Genomic DNA, 17,656 nt, shown 5'->3' with positions numbered 1-17,656 from the left:
GGGATGAAGGGAAAGGTAAAGACTTATTACTTTATTCTGTATATTTGTAATATTTATAATATTTTATATTAAACACATATTTTAAAGAGGAAATACTTGCCCCAAAAAACATAGGAGGTGTTAATACATGGGCTAAGAGAAGAGGAAACCCAAGTCAAAATAAGCAGAATCAAGCAATAACACAAGATATGCAGTGTCAAGGAGACAAATTAATTTGAGGAAATTTAACAATTTCCTTCACACTGTATTCCTGGGAAGAAAACAGCGTTCTTCTTCAGTCCTAGTAAACAGTCGGCTGTCACTGACTTGCTCACCTTTTATTTCCAGTTGAAGAAACTGAATTTCACCATCATACCCATGCATTGGCATTTTGCGTTATAGAGGGACTATTTCTACTCAGTATGTGCAAAGTATCTTTCACCTCCTATGTAGCCATAATTTAACATAATTCCTTACCCCCTGCCCAAGGCTAATTTCTCGTCTTATTTAATCTGGCTGCTCACCATATTAAACCTTAAATTGAACCACTTGATTGATATCAATGGAATAAACCATTATCTTGAAATATGATTATTTATTTGACAAAATAATCATTGAATTTTTTTTGTACTCTGGCAATCTGTACACATTTGGAGAGGGAAATATTCCTTTCTGGATTAAACTAATCATCTTTGTTCTCATTAAGCATATTATTTTGCTGAGTCGCTAAATATATTCAAATGATATTGTGTTGGATTAAGGGGACTTAAAGCCTAACCTCACTTCTTTGTCTGCGTAAGACTGCCACTGTGAGTTTATTGAGTCCAGGATCAAGCATCCCACTAAGAACCTTCCCTGCAAAGAGGGACTAGAGGATGGGAACTGAGAAGGAAAAAATCTGCTTTGTTTCTCTTGAATGGCTGATGATCCAGACAGATGTTTGCCTCTAAATGATGTCAATCCACTTAACCTACTAAAACAAAGGACACAGCCCTGAAAGCAATGTCTCTCTTTCTTCCTTGATACCTTTTTACCTGGGACCCTAATTACTTTTAAAAGGACACGTGAAGAAGCAGTATTGATAACAGCATTGGTTGTATCCGTCCACATTTCTTTCTTTTGGAAGAGATGATCCTGGCTTCCCAGTTGGTCTTCTTCACCTGCATCTGGATCACACTGATGCCAAATGCTTCTGCTGTTGCTGAAATCAAGACACCCCACCCACGCTGCTCCTCTTCAGTGGAACAGACTTGGTAAGACAGCCATACTATAGTCCCAATTTCTCTCACCAGCTGCCTCAGACCTATGGGCAATATATTTTTAATGGTAGCACACATTTGTAGCAGTGATTGTCCCTAGAGAGAGTGAGCACTCGTCAAAATAAATCACTTCTGGTTATCATAGAAAGAACAGAATCTGGGGTCCATGCTGGCATTTACGTGCTTAATTTTATTCAAAGTAGTTAAAGGGCTCTTGTATGAGTCTTCTCTCAGGGATTGTATTTCTCCAATGAGCAATGCATTTATTATTAATAATGACATGAGTTTAATGTTCCATCAAAAATTTTGGAGTGGAAATTAGTCTAAGTACCGATTTCTGATGTCAAGTACTTGCAGAGTGTATATAGCTCTGTATATTGATGAGACAGTACTGAAAGGCATCAAACCCATTCGTTGTTTTTCAAGATTCATTTTCCATTTGGAAAATCGTCTTTGAAATATCATCCTGAATGTCAATACATTGTCATTATTATCCTATCATCAATAATCAGGGTATATTTGGACCTACTAGTGACGGGGCATAGCTCTCTACTAGAATGACCAGTTCATCTGATTTGCCTGGGGCTCCATGGTCTTTCAGAGAAGGAAATGGCAACCCACTCCAGTACTTTTGCCTGGAAAATCCCATGGATGGAGGAGCCTGGTGGTCTGCAGTCCATGTGGTCACTCAGAGTCGTGACTGAGCCACTTCACTTTCACTTTTCACTTTCATGAATTGGAAAAGGAAATAGCAACCCACTCCATTGTTCTTGCCTGGAGAATCCAGGGGACGGGGGAGCCTGGTGGGCTGCCGTCTATGGGGTCGCACAGAGTCGGACAGGACTGAAGCGACTTAGCGGCCATGGTCTTGAGCGCTAGAAGTCCTAGAGACCCCCTCAGTCTCAGACAAACTAGAACAACTAGTCACCGTAGTACACAGGCAATGCCTCCCTAGTGACTCAGTGGTAAAGAATCTTCCTGCAATGCAGGAGACTCAGGAGATAAGAGTTCAATCCATGGGTCAGGAGGATCCCCTGCAGAAAGAAATGGCAACCCACGCCCATATTCTTGCCTGGGAAATCCCATGGACAGAGGAGCCTGGGGGCTGCAGTCCATGGAGTTGCAAAGAATCCGACACAAGTGAGCAACTGAGCATGCATGCAAAGCCTCAGTGCAATGCCTAGTACTACCCAGGTAACTTTAATAACCATTGAATAACCTCCTGTCCTAGGGAAAGTCTTTCCTTTTCGCCAAGTGCAAGATTCCCAAAAAGACCCAGTAGGAGAAATTGAGGAATGAAAGTGAGTGAGATCACCCAGCCAACCTTGGTGACATATGTTTCAGCCAGACTGCCCTCACATTTTGAATATTTATGAAGCACTCACTATAAGATCAGGAAAGAGAACATAAAAATTTAATAAATCCTTCTGAAGCCTCAGGTTTAATGACCAAAAACAAAAGCACTGTGGTGGAATGGGGAGAAGCGGTCGCTCAAGTCCTGATTCCTGCTCTGCTCTTAGAAATCAAAAACCATCCCCCATACTTCCCTTCCAGACTTGGCTTCCACATTCAGATCCACGATGTTATGAAGTCTTGTTCCGTTTAAATACTTCCTGTCTTCCCTGAGGCAATTAGGCAAGCAATATTTAGGAAATGTGAGGCTATCCAACCAGGCTGTGTGTTTTTTTCAGGCTGCTTATAACATCTAGTATGTTTTAGTAGTATATTGTATCTACTTTTGAAACAAATGGAGATTGCTTAAAATAGCATCTGTGACTTAAACAGTAGGGGGTTTGCCCAGTTTGCTTGGTGGATGTGTAGGTAAGCAGGGAGATAGTCATAGGGACTCACCAGCCCACTATTGGTGGGAAAACTGCTGGAGAAAAATCTGCCCTGTGTATTTTGTAAGTGTCATTTAATGGACAAGAAGAAAACATCTTTCTTTGCGGTGGTGTGAGAATTTCTCTCTTATGTGAAGTGTCTCATTTTTAGACTCCAGTTAAATGAAGAGGGAACCCTAAGCTTTCTACTCTATGGGGCCAAGAATGCTTGTTTTCACTTCTCTATATCCTAAGTGATAAGCCACAATATGATTCATTAAAATTTATACCTACCTCTTTTGTTCTTCAAAGAAAAATCCTCTAGGACTCTAGGGATGGCGTAAAATATACACCCTGGTTGAGAAGCGGCCACTTAAGATGAAAGCCATGCATTTCCCCAGTGAACAGAGTAATGCAGCCAGCCAGCTTCTGAGCTGTCACTCAGCACCCTCTCAGGCAGATTTTAAGGCATTTTGACAAAAATACAGAAATTACTATGTAAGATAGTTTATAGAGTAAGGAACCCAGGATAATTTAGACCTTAGTATATGAATAAACGCTGTGAGGTTCTTTACCCCACACGTGATCTGACTATCAATAATTAAATAAGTAATGAATTAATAATCCACTCTGTCATAAGTTCAGTTCAGTTCATTTCAGTCACTAAGTCATGTCCAACTCTGCAACCCCATGGACTGCAGCACACCAGCCTTCCCTGTCCATCACCAATTCCCGGAGCTTGCTCAAACTCATGTCCATCGAGTCAGTAATGCCAACTCATAATGCAAGAGAACTAATAGAATGAACGTGGAAAGAAGACTTGATCTTTCTTTGAAAACTAGGAAGTATATTTGTATAAATTAGGTCACATTTATGTACATTATTTTGAGCCAGTTTTCCTACAGGCAGGCCGTTTATCCTTAAATAGGCTATTAACTCTTTACATTCAGAATATAATTTTGCTTTTTGCCCAAAGACTCCCTTTTTTAGCCAAATACTTTAAAAATCTTTCATCCAAAGATTCATCCCTTTATTTCTTAAAAACAGAGTAGGGGAGAGGAGGAGTTGGTGAATAAATTAGGTATGGCAGGGGAAAATGTTCTTGTTTGGCCTAGAGGAGAGATCTGGCTCCCCAGTGATGCAAACAAGATTAGGCATCCAGACTTACTGAATATTTATTCATCCTTTCAGCAATTGTATTGAGTGCCTTCTGTAATGACAAATATTGGGTTGGGAGTTAAGAAGAATATACTGTCTCAGCCTTAAGAGTAATCAGCAGAGTGCTCAGTTTCTGTATAAATCAGCTTGCAAGAGCCAGTTGTGAAATTTTAAGGCTGCTAAAAATAAACTTATTAAAAATTAACTTATATAGACATACAATTAAATAAATTATTTTTAATGAAAGTAATAAATACTTAAAGTTCACCATTTCCTAACTACTTTACTACATGTTACTATCATGTATACTATCATGTATACCACTATTTATATCTATTTATGTCTGGAAGAAATACTACACTAAACTGTAACATATTATGCTGTGTTATTGTTGTTCAGTCACTCAGTCATGTCCAACTCTTTGCAACCCCATGGACTGCAGCACGCCAGGCTTCCCTGTCCTTCACTATCTCCTGGAGTTTGCTCAAAATTCATGTCCACTGAGTCAATGATTGCATCTAACCATCTCATCCTCTGTTATCCCCCTTCTCCTCCTGCACTCAATGTAGTATAGTACATACTACATGGTATAGTGTAACTGTGTATGGTATACTAGTACTATATATACTATATACTAGTATATAGTATCGGAGAAGGCGATGGCACCCCACTCCAGTACTCTTGCCTGGAAAATCCCGTGGATGGAGGAGCCTGGTGGGCTGCAGTCCATGGGGTCGCTAAAAGTCGGACATGACTGAGCGACTTCACTTTCACTTTTCACTTTCATGCATTGGAGAAGGAAATGGCAACCCACTCCAGTGTTCTTGCCTGGAGAATCCCAGGGACGGGGGAGCCTGGTGGGCTGCCGTCTATGGGGTCGCACAGAGTAAGACACGACTGAAGCAACTTAGCAGCAGCAGCAGCAGCAGTATATAGTATAGTGTGGTATATACTATGTAGTGTGCAATTATATAGTATAATATACTACTGTATAGGTAGTATTGTGTATTATGCTAATATAGAATACTATTTTATCATATAAACTGTAGTATACTACCATACACAAACTTATATTACATTGTACTGTATTGTACTATACTATACTATGGGCTACACACTTCTCTGTCATATCCATAGCTTGAAATCAGCTATGATGACAGTATGGAAATCAGCAAACACTACAAACAGGGCTTTTTTTCCTGGAGTCTCTTGTTAAACGTTTACTAGCACATCAAGAACCTAATGTAGAAGCCAGGAGTGTCCTGCTGCTGCTGCTGCTGCTGCTGCTAATTCACTTCAGTCGTGTCCGACTCTGTGCGACCCCACAGACGGCAGCCCACCAGGCTCCCCTGTCCCTGGGATTCTCCAGGCAAGAACACTGGAGTGGGTTGCCATTTCCTTCTCCAATGCATGAAAGTGAAAAGTGAAAGTGAAGTCACTCAGTCGTGTCCGACTCTTAGCGACCCCATGGACTGCAGCCTACCAGGCTCCTCCACCCATGGGATTTTCCAGGCAAGAGGACAGGAGTGTCCTAGAGATTGCCAATTCAAACTGCTTGGAGGTAAGATAGAAGTGACTGGCAGAGACTGAGGCAATTATAGGCTCAATGTTCCTCTGGGGGCAGAGGCTGGTCAGGTTAAGACTTTTCTTCTTGGAAGAGAACTTCAGCCTGGTGTCACTAGATTTCCTGATTTTTCAAAAGAAGAATTCAGATTTTCATGCAAAATTTTCCAATTTAATACAAAAGTTTTCTTTCAGTAATGACTAAAACAGAATCATTTTTTCTAGGAAAGGGAAGAAGGCAGAAGACAAAGGGGCTTCAAATGATTCTTAGATGGAATCAGACCAGAAAGTTCTGAGCTAAATCTGGTTCTCTGTCATAAATTAACCTCCCTTATTAAGCACATTTGCTTCTCTTGCCTTTGTCTGTTCTATTTGTCTTCATTTTATTAACCTTTCTACTTGTATGCTTTTTTTTCCAAGTCAGGGGTCTTCAGATAGGACACTTATGCTCCTAGACTATAATGTTTCCCTAAGGGTGCATGCAAGCTCTCAGAGGCACATGTGAGCATGAAAAGTTTTAAAATAATTATTTCTGGATCTCTGACTTCCTCTGACCTCTTTCCTAAAATGGATCCTCCTGAAAATTTGCCTGCAGTCTTCTCTGTAGCCTCTCTCTAATGATTGCTCTGTCCCATTTGGCAAAATAAAAGCACACACACCTCTTCCTTTGTCTGAATCTTAACTATGTGTGTTACACGAGTGGATAAAACCTGCCTGGGTACAAAGAATCCATTACAGATGTTGTTGTTAAGGTAGCTGATGACTTTAGTTTAAATAACACATCCTTTTCCAAACTGGGTGTTTTCCTTTTTTTCTGTTTTTCTTTTTCTTTCTTTCCTTTTTTTTTTTTTTTTTTTGCTTTCAACAATATTGAAGAAAGAACCCACTTAATTTGTCAGGTTATAAATCATTAGAAAAAATTCTTGATGATATACCACAATGTGAATTTTGAAAAATAAGTAAGAAGGAATTGTTTAAGTTATAGTCCTTAAACAAAATTTCTTCCAATTCCATGTCCATGAACAAAGTTTTTCTGTATTTTCATCTATAGAAGTGAAAAATAGGATCAAGGAAATGTAAATCAATACCATGAGATATCGCCTCACATCTATTAGAGGGGCTTTATCAAAAGACACAAGAAATAACAAGTGCAATGAGTAATATCCATACACAGATACACAAAATAGGGAAAATGTACCATCACCTTATTAAGAAATACTTCTCCAATAAAATATAATCATAATTTTAATAATTATTTATCAACATTTATATGAGTTATGTTTTGCCCCATTTTTAATAGTCATAAAGGCTACAAAAGAATTTATTTCAATGTGTATACATGTCTTCTCGGAAAGAAGTATGATAGGTGATAAAATTCAATGAAGAAAATAAAATGGAAATGCAAGTTTCAAGAAAACAAGAAATGCGACAAAACTTTTGGTTTTTAAAGAGGAGCTTATTCATGTATTTTAAAATGCGTATTTTGAGTATTTCAGGTTCACTGGATACATTTAAAGGAGGAATATAAGTTTTATTTTAAATTATCAATATTTAATTTTAAATGTTATGATGAAAAAATTGAAGATGACTACTTAAATATGTGTGAGGTTTTCAAAATTATTTCAGAGGGTGTCTAAGCCACATAAATCTTTCTGAAAAATAGATGGTGTATAAAGTCAAAAGTAAGTGAAATCAGGACCTCTCACGGCACAGAAGTAGAGACCTCAGGTAAGAGGAGGCATGCGTGCACGCAGGTACTGCCAGGGGTGCCTTTCACACACGCATGCTCAGGCATTCAGCCATGTCCAACTCTGCGACTCCATGGGCTGGAGCCTGCCAGGCTCCTCTGTCCGTGGGATTTCCCAGTCAGGAATATTGGAGTGGGTTGCCATTTCCTACTCCAGGGGATCTTCCCGACCCAGGGATCGAACCCTATCTCCTGCTTGGCAAGCAGATTCGTAACCACTGTGCCACCTGGGAAGCCTCTTGCCTTTTGTAGCAGGCTGCATGTTCATTGTTCTGGGGATTCTTTATTTATTTATTTATTTTTTGAGGATTAGGATTCTGGAAATTTATTAGGATTTTTTTTGTCCATTAGGGAAGCTACATGCAAAAGATAACAACATACAGAATATCTTTAAATAACACAACTCCCAGACAGGGACAGGGTGATATTTGGGGGAGGGACATTCTGTCTTTGCTTCTCTATGTTCTATTTTTAATTTTTAAATTTTTTTTGTTCCTCTGGATGGAATTTCTGAGATGGGTATTCTGGGGATTCTTAATTAAGATTCATCCCTTCCGATCTCTGGAGGGCTATGTTTTTGAAAAGAGTACTAGAGATTGCCGTTGTGCTATATAACTAAAGAAGTTCACAAATTTCCATGAATTTCCACCCAAGGTAACATTCCAATTTTTCTTAAAATAATAACCAGCTAGCTTTTATAAAACGTCTATTATTTTCCAGACCGGTAGTTCTCCTGAGAAATTGTTATAAATGCAAATTCTCATACCCTAAAACTATGGAATCAGAAACTCTGGGCATGGAGCCCAGCAAACCTGGTAACTGAGATTCATGCCAAAGAATATAGTACTTACAAAACATGTGGTAGGGGGCCTGGAACACAATAGGCATTTAATAAAAACTAGCTGCTATTACTTTTTCAATCAAAGGATCATTCTAGCTCCTTGAAAGAGGTTTTCTAGTTAAGAGATCCTTGGAAGAAATAGTTCTCTGTGTCAATTATTCATAGGATAAAATGACTTGTGTTTAAAATCAAACTCATTTGTCTTCTACACAAAATCAGATTTGTTCTTCCAACTTCCCTATTTCTATTAATGGCAAAAATGCATACATAAATCTCTGAGGGTTTCAGTCAGAAACTTCTGTACTGAAAGATCATATGGGTGCTCTCCGGTGCCCATAAACCTGGACATATTTCTTAAACCAGCTGCTTCAGGATGTGAAATTCTCACCATCAAAGTATTGAGTTAAGAAATTGTGTCCACAAGTATTATGTTAAAAATTGATGTGTATTCCTGAAGAAGACATGTATCAATGCAAAAGCCAATCAAGAAAGAGTAAGTAGAACTTGCCTAGTAGAGCCCTCAGCGTCTTGTGTTATTGCTGCTGCAGACAATGACAGTGATGGTGACGGGGATGTTCTTTTTAAAAAAATAATTTCATTTATTTATTTATGGCTGTGCTGGGTCTTCATTGCTATGCGGGCTCTCTCTAATTGCAGCGAGCCGGGTTACTCTCCAACTGCAAGCTTCTCATTTTGGTGGCTTCTCTTGTTGCAGTTGCCACTCTCCAGGCACAATAGTTGTGCATAGGCTTCGTTGCCCCACGGCATGTGGGATCTTCCCGGACCAGGGATGGAACCTGTGTCTCATGCATTGGCAGGTGGACTCTTGACCACTGAGACACCAGGGGAGCCCAGGAATGTTCTTCTGGAAGAGGGACTGAGCAAGGTCTCGGGCACCTGGGACAAGAAGTTGGCTGCACGTCACTTACAGAGTTAGAACATGTCTGGGAAGTACGTGTCACAGGAAATGAGTCAGGGAGACCCAGAAACTTGCCTGAGTTCAGAGCCCAGGGAGCCACGGGCTTCGCTCCCAGGTCAGGTCTCCACGCACACCGGAAAGGCCACCCACTTTGCCTTGGCCCTAGGAAGTGCGCCTGCTTCACCACTGGACCAGTCTTAGGTCCAGTCAACTGTCAGATCACCCATTTTCCCCTGGGATTCCTCTCCATGCCCATAGCCCTCCCTCAGTTCCAGAATCTACTACAGGGATTCTTCCTTGAATCCCAAGCAGCACCTATACTTTTTGCACATTTTGTAAAACACTGTTTTCATCAGTTTACAATTTTCAGGTCTTTTGTTTTGCTTTTTCTTAACATTATCTTAGTGCAAGAGGTAGTTTAACTTCTGTGACTCCAAGAATCACTCAGGTACCACGTTGAATGCAGATTCCTAGGCCCTGTGTTCTCTGGTTCTGGTTTAGTTGATCTGGGTTGGGGTGCATGGGTCTGAATGTTGATCATCTCCACCCACGTGCTAGTGACCAGGTTTCCCTACTAAAAACCACATTGTCAGGACCACATCCACACTCAAGTGTGTCATTGAAGGTACTTTACCTTACCTGTCCCAGAGTAAATGTTGGTTGATCTTTGTCTGTATGTAATATGAACTGAGAAAATGAGCTTTATGTGTATACTTTGGACCATAGCATGTTGAGCACAGAAAGCTAAACTAAATGAAAATATCCAGAAGCACATGTATCTCAAAAGCATTTTTCTCCCTTGGAGGTACAGCAAACAAGAAACTAAAATGAGGAAGGAAGACAGTACCAAAGTGTGGCCCCTGAAATATAAGCAAATCCTCCACATAGAGGACCATGATTTTGCAATGAGACCTGGATTTGGAGGTGAGCACTATCTTTACAAAACTCCTGTGTTATAATCCATTGCATTGTCAAAACTGGGTTGAAAATTTGAAGCCATAAGACCATAACACAATACCATCAGTTAAAGAAAAAGAAACACAAACCTTTTACAATGATCTTCTCTTGAATAAGAGCAATTGATAATTTATGCAGTTTAAATTAACCAAAATGACCCATTGTTTACTATACACATTATCATAAAAAGTGTGTTCAATAAATAATATGCCTTCAAAAATAGTGAATGCATATATCTTGCCCATACACCAACATATTGTTTTAATTAAAATCTATTGAGTTATATTATGGTATTCGTAAAATCTTGTGAAACATGCTTATGAGCTGGAATGCCTGACTTTTGTTGAAGAACTAGTCAGCCAAATGCCATGACTCCCTGTGAACCACCTCTGCTGAGGGTTTTTCTTTTAATTGCACCTAGCAATAAAAATTGATTGAAATGTTGGAGTGCCAGGCACTGTGCTAAGCCCTTTAATGCGCTGTCTCATTCCACGCTTGCAGTGACCCTATGAAGTAGGTGTTACGACCCTAATATTACAGTGCGGAAGTTAGGGCTTAGAGAAATTAAGGAATGTTCTCAAGGCCATGAAAAAAGTAATGTGGTAGAACCAAGATGCAATGACTGGTAAGGAGAACAGAAGAAACCACAGTAGGAGGATGTAGTACTTGGAAAAAAGCCTTTCCTCCTGTCAGATTGCTTCGTGTGCACAGAGTTGCATCCCTGGGGGTACCAACCTTTTCAGAGATACACGGGCTGTGGTAAAATCACCCACTTAAGCTGTACTCTCCACCTTAGTGCTAAATGCATCCTGACTCTCCCGCTCCTGACCTAAGGTCTCCCACACCCACAATTTCCTGAACTGACAACTTTTCGTGCTAGAGAAGTGGAGGTAAGAGAAGTAGAATAGGTACCACTTTTTGATAATTAATGCTTCAAGTACTTGGCGTGGGTGGGAAGACCTCGAGACTCATCATACTGTCGTCATGACAAAGGGAAGCACCACACACAGGTAGGTACCACAGAAAACTAATGTGTTAACTGGTAAAATTTTAAAGTACATCAGGTAACTCTTAAGTTAAGGATTGTTTGGTTTTTGTTCTTTAATTTTCTGGAATCCACTGGGTTGCAATTCTAAGGGTCTGGTTTTGATTTTATTAGGGTGTGTGTGTGCTTAATTGCTCAGTCGTGTCCAACTCTTTGCAACCCCATGGACTGTGGCCTGCCAGGCTCCTCTGTCCATCCAGGGAAGAATACTCAAGTGGGTTGACATGCCTTCCTCCAGGGGATCTTCTCAACCCAGGGATCAAACCCAGGTCTCCCACATTGTAGGCAGATTCTTCACTGTCTGAGCCACCAGGGAAGCCCTTTATTAGGTTGATGATGCAAGTTTCAGCAGGCATCAGAGTCCCCTGGGGGCTCCTTAGCACCCAGATCACTGGGCCTCACCCACAGAGGTTTTGATTCAGTAGATTTAAGTGGGGTCACCAATTCTCATGTCTTATACCTTTCTTGGTGATGTTGATTTTGCTGGTCTGAGAATCACATTTGATAACTACTGAATTAGATTATTAGCATCAGATTAATTTGCAGTGAGTATAATATTTTGCTTTTCAGGAGCATTTCTCACATTTATTGAACCTAATTTAAGATTTTTAGAAGCCTCAAAATCAGTCAGATTCAAAGATGTATGCTTTTTTTTTTTTACTACCTATAGATCTATTTTTTAAATTCCTTTTTTTTTTTTTACATCACTACTCAGATGTGTCATCCTTACCACAATTCACCTGAAGATGTACTCTTAACTGCCATTCCCAATAGACAGTTTATTTCCCCCAACACAATTTGCCCAAAGTTTGGATAATATACTCTGCAACTGTTAGGCAGGTATTCTGGACCTTGGTCTCGACGATTCTAAAGAGTCTCTATTGTGTATATGTACCACAGCTTTCTTATCCATTCATCTGCTGATGGACATCTAGGTTGCTTCCATGTCCTGGCTATTATAAACAGTGCTGTGATGAACAGTGGGGTACACGTGTCTCTTTCCCTTCTGGTTTCCTCAGTGTGTATGCCCAGCAGTGGGATTGCTGGGTCATAAGGCAGTTCTATTTCCAGTTTTTCAAGGAATCTCCACACTGTTCTCCATAGTGGGTACGGGGAGGGAGGAGGGAGGAGGGCTCAGGATGGAGAACACGTGTATACCTGTGGTGGATTCATGTTGATATATGGCAAAACCAATACAATATTGTAAATTTAAAAAATAAAATAAAATTTAAAAAAAACTGAAGAGTCTCTAAAATCTTTCGCCTCCCACAATTTAGCTAGGGAACTTTTGTTTGAATTTAAACTTGACTGGCTGTGGGTACCTGGAGCCATTAGGGGGCTCCAGATGCACAGGAATAGCTTGGAACTGGCCTCCCTGGAGTAGTGATTAGCAGCCCAAAATGATGTATTCCCTTCTATACGAATTCAAAAAGCTGCCCTAATTCCTGTTAGGTTAGGTTCGTCAATTTAATGAATTCCTATCCTAGAGGAAAGGGTTTTATGGGTTTATTTTAGACCACTGAAAGCCAGAGAGATTAAGAGAAAAATTGCTGCCCTTGAATTTGGACCTTGAAACAAGCACTCTACACTTTGTAACTCAAAGTGTTCCAAGGACCAGCTACAGAGTCGCTTGGGAATTAGTTAGAAATGCAGAAGATCAGGCCCCACCCTAGGCTTTCTGAATAAAAATCTGCATTTTAACAAGATCCCTAGGTGATTCGACTACACTTTACAATTTGAGAAGCACCGTCATAAATTACCAAGAGCCGACCCAAAGCTTTTATCTTAAAACGTTTATGCCTTCTTTCTCCCTCCTCTGTATCACCCCCACCTGCCAGAAAAACATAATATTGATCTTAAATTTCCACTTCTCTTGATCTGTTAGGGATACATGTTAAGAATTTTTAAAACAATTTTTTTTCCTGAGGCTACTTTCTGGGGGGTCATTAAAAATGCAATGGAAATGTACTACTTAGTGGCAGGTGGCAAATCATCCCACGATTAAGAAATTTTTCTGACAGTCATGGACTGGGGCTAAATGGTATCCAAGTGGCTTGTGTATTCAGTCAGTTCAGGCAGAAAAAATCCATAAATTCAGTCAGAAGTGTCAGTCTGGTAGCTCTGAGAAATATAGTCCTTAACCTTCTCTTGTCTTGGTCAGAACAGCTTTTTATACCGGTGACCCATTCTCTGTTCTCTCAAGCCTGCTTTCCTGGGAAACTCAAGCTGCAGAATATAAAAGACAGGCTTAAATTTATCTTCTCTTTCTTTATACTTGTCCATAACACAACACACACACATTCTTCTTTCCTCTTGCGCTAAACGTAACTTCAGCACTTCTCTTCCCTTAATGTTTTCCTAATTAGCTTTAACATTAAAACCAGCTGCTACTGCAGTGTTTTTTACTTTTATAAAGCATTAGAAGATTAATTGACTCATTATGTGGAAACAGGAGGATATAAATTTAAAGGGAGCCTTTTGTTTAACTTGGGTTATAAATTGCAGCTCCTTTTCTTTATTTATGCTTTCCCTACCCTTTACATCTCCCATAACTAAGGGCTTTTTTTGTTTTAGTTGTATAGATGATGATTTCTTTGTTTCTTTAAAGTGAAATCAATTCAGCATCTAGATACTGGCTGCTGAGTTAAAACAAAAGCTGAAGTTGTAAAAGCCGCTTGTGTAGACTTTGCTTGTCAAACAGGAGGACCAGATTGGGAGCCAGGGGGAACTGGCTGTATTCCTGCATTAACCAGCTCTAGCTTTCAGGCAAGGTCTTCAACCTTGCTGAGCATGAGTTCCCTCATATGTCAAATGGAGCTAAATTGGTTCTACCTGGCTAACTAACAAAGTGGCTGTAATGATAACATGATATAATATATCACGTATTTTAAATGTACTCCACAAATAAGACGAATAACTTTTATTTAGATCCCCTTATCCCAGCATGCGTAAAAGTAAGATTGATGATTTTTATATGTATAATATAGTATAGTATAATATACACGGCAGTATAAATGTCTGTGCTACCAACTAGTTAGTAATCCTGGGAAATCAACACCTAATTGTAATACCTAATAGTTATTTAATCTTTACTATATTCCAAATGCTTTATATGAGAATTAATAAGAGCATTTATGAAACTGGTATTATTCATGTTCTGCGTATCACACATTACTATATACTGAATAAGTTGGTTAACACATTTAATGTTAGGTTAGGCTAAGGACTTGATATGCATTTTTTTATTTTAGTTTCACAGCAACCCCATTAGGCACAGACCATGTATGTTGTATGTATGTCCCCTATTTTACAGATGAGCAAAAACTGAGGCTTAGAGGAGTTAAGGATTACAGAAGGTTAAACTCAGGTTTATATGGTTACAAATTTCATAGTTTTCAATCTTTTTGCTTTATTACCACCTTCTCTCTGAGACTCAGCTCCTATTTCGCAAAAAAGAATGATCTTTGGAGCTTTTAAGAAGCTCCCAAATTCTATGATTTTGCATCTTGCTTTTACTCACCCTCACCCTCCACTCTGTCCTCAGAATGTCAGAACAGAGTTTACAGTCCTGGGCCCAGGAGAAGATGCACTTGGGCATCAAATGCAAAGCAGACAAAAATGAGGTCAGATAGCATCTGAGGACAAACACTTTCCTTTGAGATGAAAGAGCTCATCCTGACAAAAATAGAATAAATGGGAGAGAGGAAAGAAGAAATCTAAGACGCATTTAGGAACCCATTCCTAATGGACAAGCCATGTTATTACCGCCCTGTCAGTCCAGCTTCCAGACAACCCTGAGGGCCCAGTGCTTGTCCAGCGGTGGCACGAATGTCCTTGTATGGTGGTGTTAGAAGACTGCCCTGGCTTGCAGAGATACTCATCAGTAACTGGGTCCTACTCAGAAGTCATAAACATCCTGAATCCAAGTTGTGCTCACACTTTGTCATAAAATAAACACTGTATGAGAAGCACTGGATCATTCTTTAGTGAAGAATGGACTGATTGTTTCAATATTTGAATGTAAGACTGGGAATTGTGGTCTGTAGTCTGAGGAATAGATTCACATTTTTGCTGAATTCAGTTCAGTTCAGTTGCTCAGTCGTGTCCGACTCTTTACAACCCCATGGACTGCAGCACACCAGGCTTCCCTGTCCATCACCAACTCCCAGAGCTTGCTCAAACTCATATCCATCAAGTAGGTGATACCATCCAACTATGTCATCCTCTGTAAATCTGCTGAATTACAGTAACAATAACATATATTCTATGCTATTTATTGAGTATCTACTAAGTTTATCAACTGTATTATTTCTAGTCTTTATATAAGTCTCCTTGGTGAGACTACTAATGGATCTGATAGTTGAGGACCCTAAGCTTAGAGATTTTACTGACCCTTGTTCTCATGTGAGTCATGGAGCTGGATTCCAGCTCTGGTTGGGACTCTAATGCCAAAATTTTCTCCAGGATGTTCTGTTCCCTCTCCAAGGCCTCTCCCATCTCTTCAGTCCTTTGGAGTATTGGAGTTAGTGGGGGGAATTACTCATTCTGAAAGGCCAAACAGGGCCAGGGATGAGATCTTTGCATGAAATGTATATTTTGATAGCTCTACCTGTTAAAGAGGGCTTCCCCAGTGACTCAGTGGTAAGGAATTCATCTGCAATGCAGGAGATGTGGGTTCGATCCCTGGGTTGGGAAGATCCCCTGAAGGAAGACATGGCAACCCACTCCAGTATTCTTGCCTGCAGAATTCCATGGACAGACGAGCCTGGAGGGCTACAGTCCACAAGGGTGCAAAGAGTTGGACACGACTGAAGTGACTACTCACAGACACGCCAATTAAAGAAAAAAGGCAAAGCAAAATAAAAGCATCAGAGCTAAACCTGATAAAGGAATAATACTGAGCTGTTCCCAAGTTAATGCTTAATCATAATTATCACTAAACAATATTTTAATAGGATTGTCATTATTAATACTATTGGAAGTGATTGGTCCAATATGGCAGGAAGTAGTTAGCAGTTCAGATGCAAGTAAGGTATTCCTACAGCCTGAAGCAGAAATATATTCTAGTGAGAGGCCCAGTGCCTGGCTAGTTGAAATCCTTGTAAGTTAGGAATGATATCGAGGGTTTAGATTCATAAAAGAGGGAATCAGTGTAGATAAAATGAAGTAATGTCAGCCATGAAGAAAAACTAAAGAGCCTCTTGATGAAAGTCAAAGAGGAGAGTGAAAAAGTTGGCTTCAAGATCAACATTCAGAAAACTAAAATCATGGCATCCGGTCCCATCACTTCATGGTTAATAGATGGGGAAACAGTGGAAACAGTGGCTGACTTTATTTTTCTAGGCTCCAAAATCACTGCAGATGGTGATTGCAGCCATGAAATTAAAAGATGCTTACCCCTTGGAAGGAAAGTTATGACCAACCTAAACAGCTTATTAAAAAGCAAAGACATTACTTTGCCAACAAAGGTCCATCTAGTCAAGGCTATGGTTTTTCCAGTGGTCATGTATGGATGTGAGAGTTGGACTATAAAGAAAGCTGAGTGCTGAAGAATTGATGCTTTTGAACTATGGTGTTGGAGAAGACTCTTGAGAGTCCCTTGGACAGCAAGGAGATCCAACCAGTCCATCCTAAAGGAGATCAGTCCTGGGTGTTCATTGGAAGGACTGATGTTGAAGCTGAAACTCCAATACTTTGGCCACTTGATGCGAAGAGCTGACTCATCTGAAAAGACTCTGATGCTGGGAGAGATTGAGGGCAGGAGGAGAAGGGGACAACAGAGGATGAGATGGTTGGATGGCATCACTGACTCAATGGACATGGCTTTGGGTAGACTCTGGAATTGGTGATGGACAGGGAGGCCTGGTGTGCTGCGGCTCATTGGGTTGCAGAGTCGGACATTACTGAGTGACTGAACTGAACTGAACTGAATGTCAGCCAATTAATGGGGGGGGAATAGGCATAGATGGTGCATAGGGACTGGTGAGGCATGTCTTGTTTTATAATGTATTATATTTGGGTTTCCCTGGTGGCTCAGATGGTAAGAGAATCCATCTGCAGTGCAGGAGACCCCAGTTCAATCCCTCGGTTGGGAAGATCCCCTGGAGAAGGGAATGACTACCCACTCCAGTATTCTTGTCTGGATAATCCCATGGACAGAGGAGCCTGGCAGGCTACAGTCCCATGGGTTCCCAAAGAGTCAAACATGACTGAGTGACTAAGCGTACACACACACACAGTACATTTAAAATACAATAATTAGGTGCTTTATTAAATTATATGCACATATATGTCACATGTAGCATATCCAGACAACAAGGAATGAAGTCTTTCTGGCCTGTCCCTTCTAAATACCAGCAACTTGTCTG

At 40.2% G+C, this 17,656-nt stretch overlaps 1 protein-coding gene across 1 annotated transcript in view; it reads left to right on the top strand.

Moving 5' to 3' along the window:
- Positions 1-1,071: 1,071 nt before the first annotated feature.
- Positions 1,072-17,656, top strand: part of GABRR3 (gamma-aminobutyric acid type A receptor subunit rho3) — a 45,880-nt gene continuing 29,295 nt past the window's right edge. Inside the window, exons 1-2 of the mRNA XM_055570239.1 lie at positions 1,072-1,232; positions 10,098-10,210. Of these exons, the coding sequence (XP_055426214.1) occupies positions 1,108-1,232; positions 10,098-10,210 (238 nt within the window). The 5' untranslated portion in view covers positions 1,072-1,107. The remainder of the gene's footprint in view (positions 1,233-10,097; positions 10,211-17,656) is intronic.

The sequence above is a fragment of the Bubalus kerabau genome, chromosome 2 (assembly GCF_029407905.1).
Source record: "Bubalus kerabau isolate K-KA32 ecotype Philippines breed swamp buffalo chromosome 2, PCC_UOA_SB_1v2, whole genome shotgun sequence".
In the NCBI taxonomy this organism is placed as follows: Eukaryota; Metazoa; Chordata; class Mammalia; order Artiodactyla; family Bovidae; genus Bubalus; species Bubalus kerabau.
The sequence above is the reverse complement of the archived record's forward strand: the minus strand, read 5'-3'. Positions and strand labels throughout refer to the sequence as shown.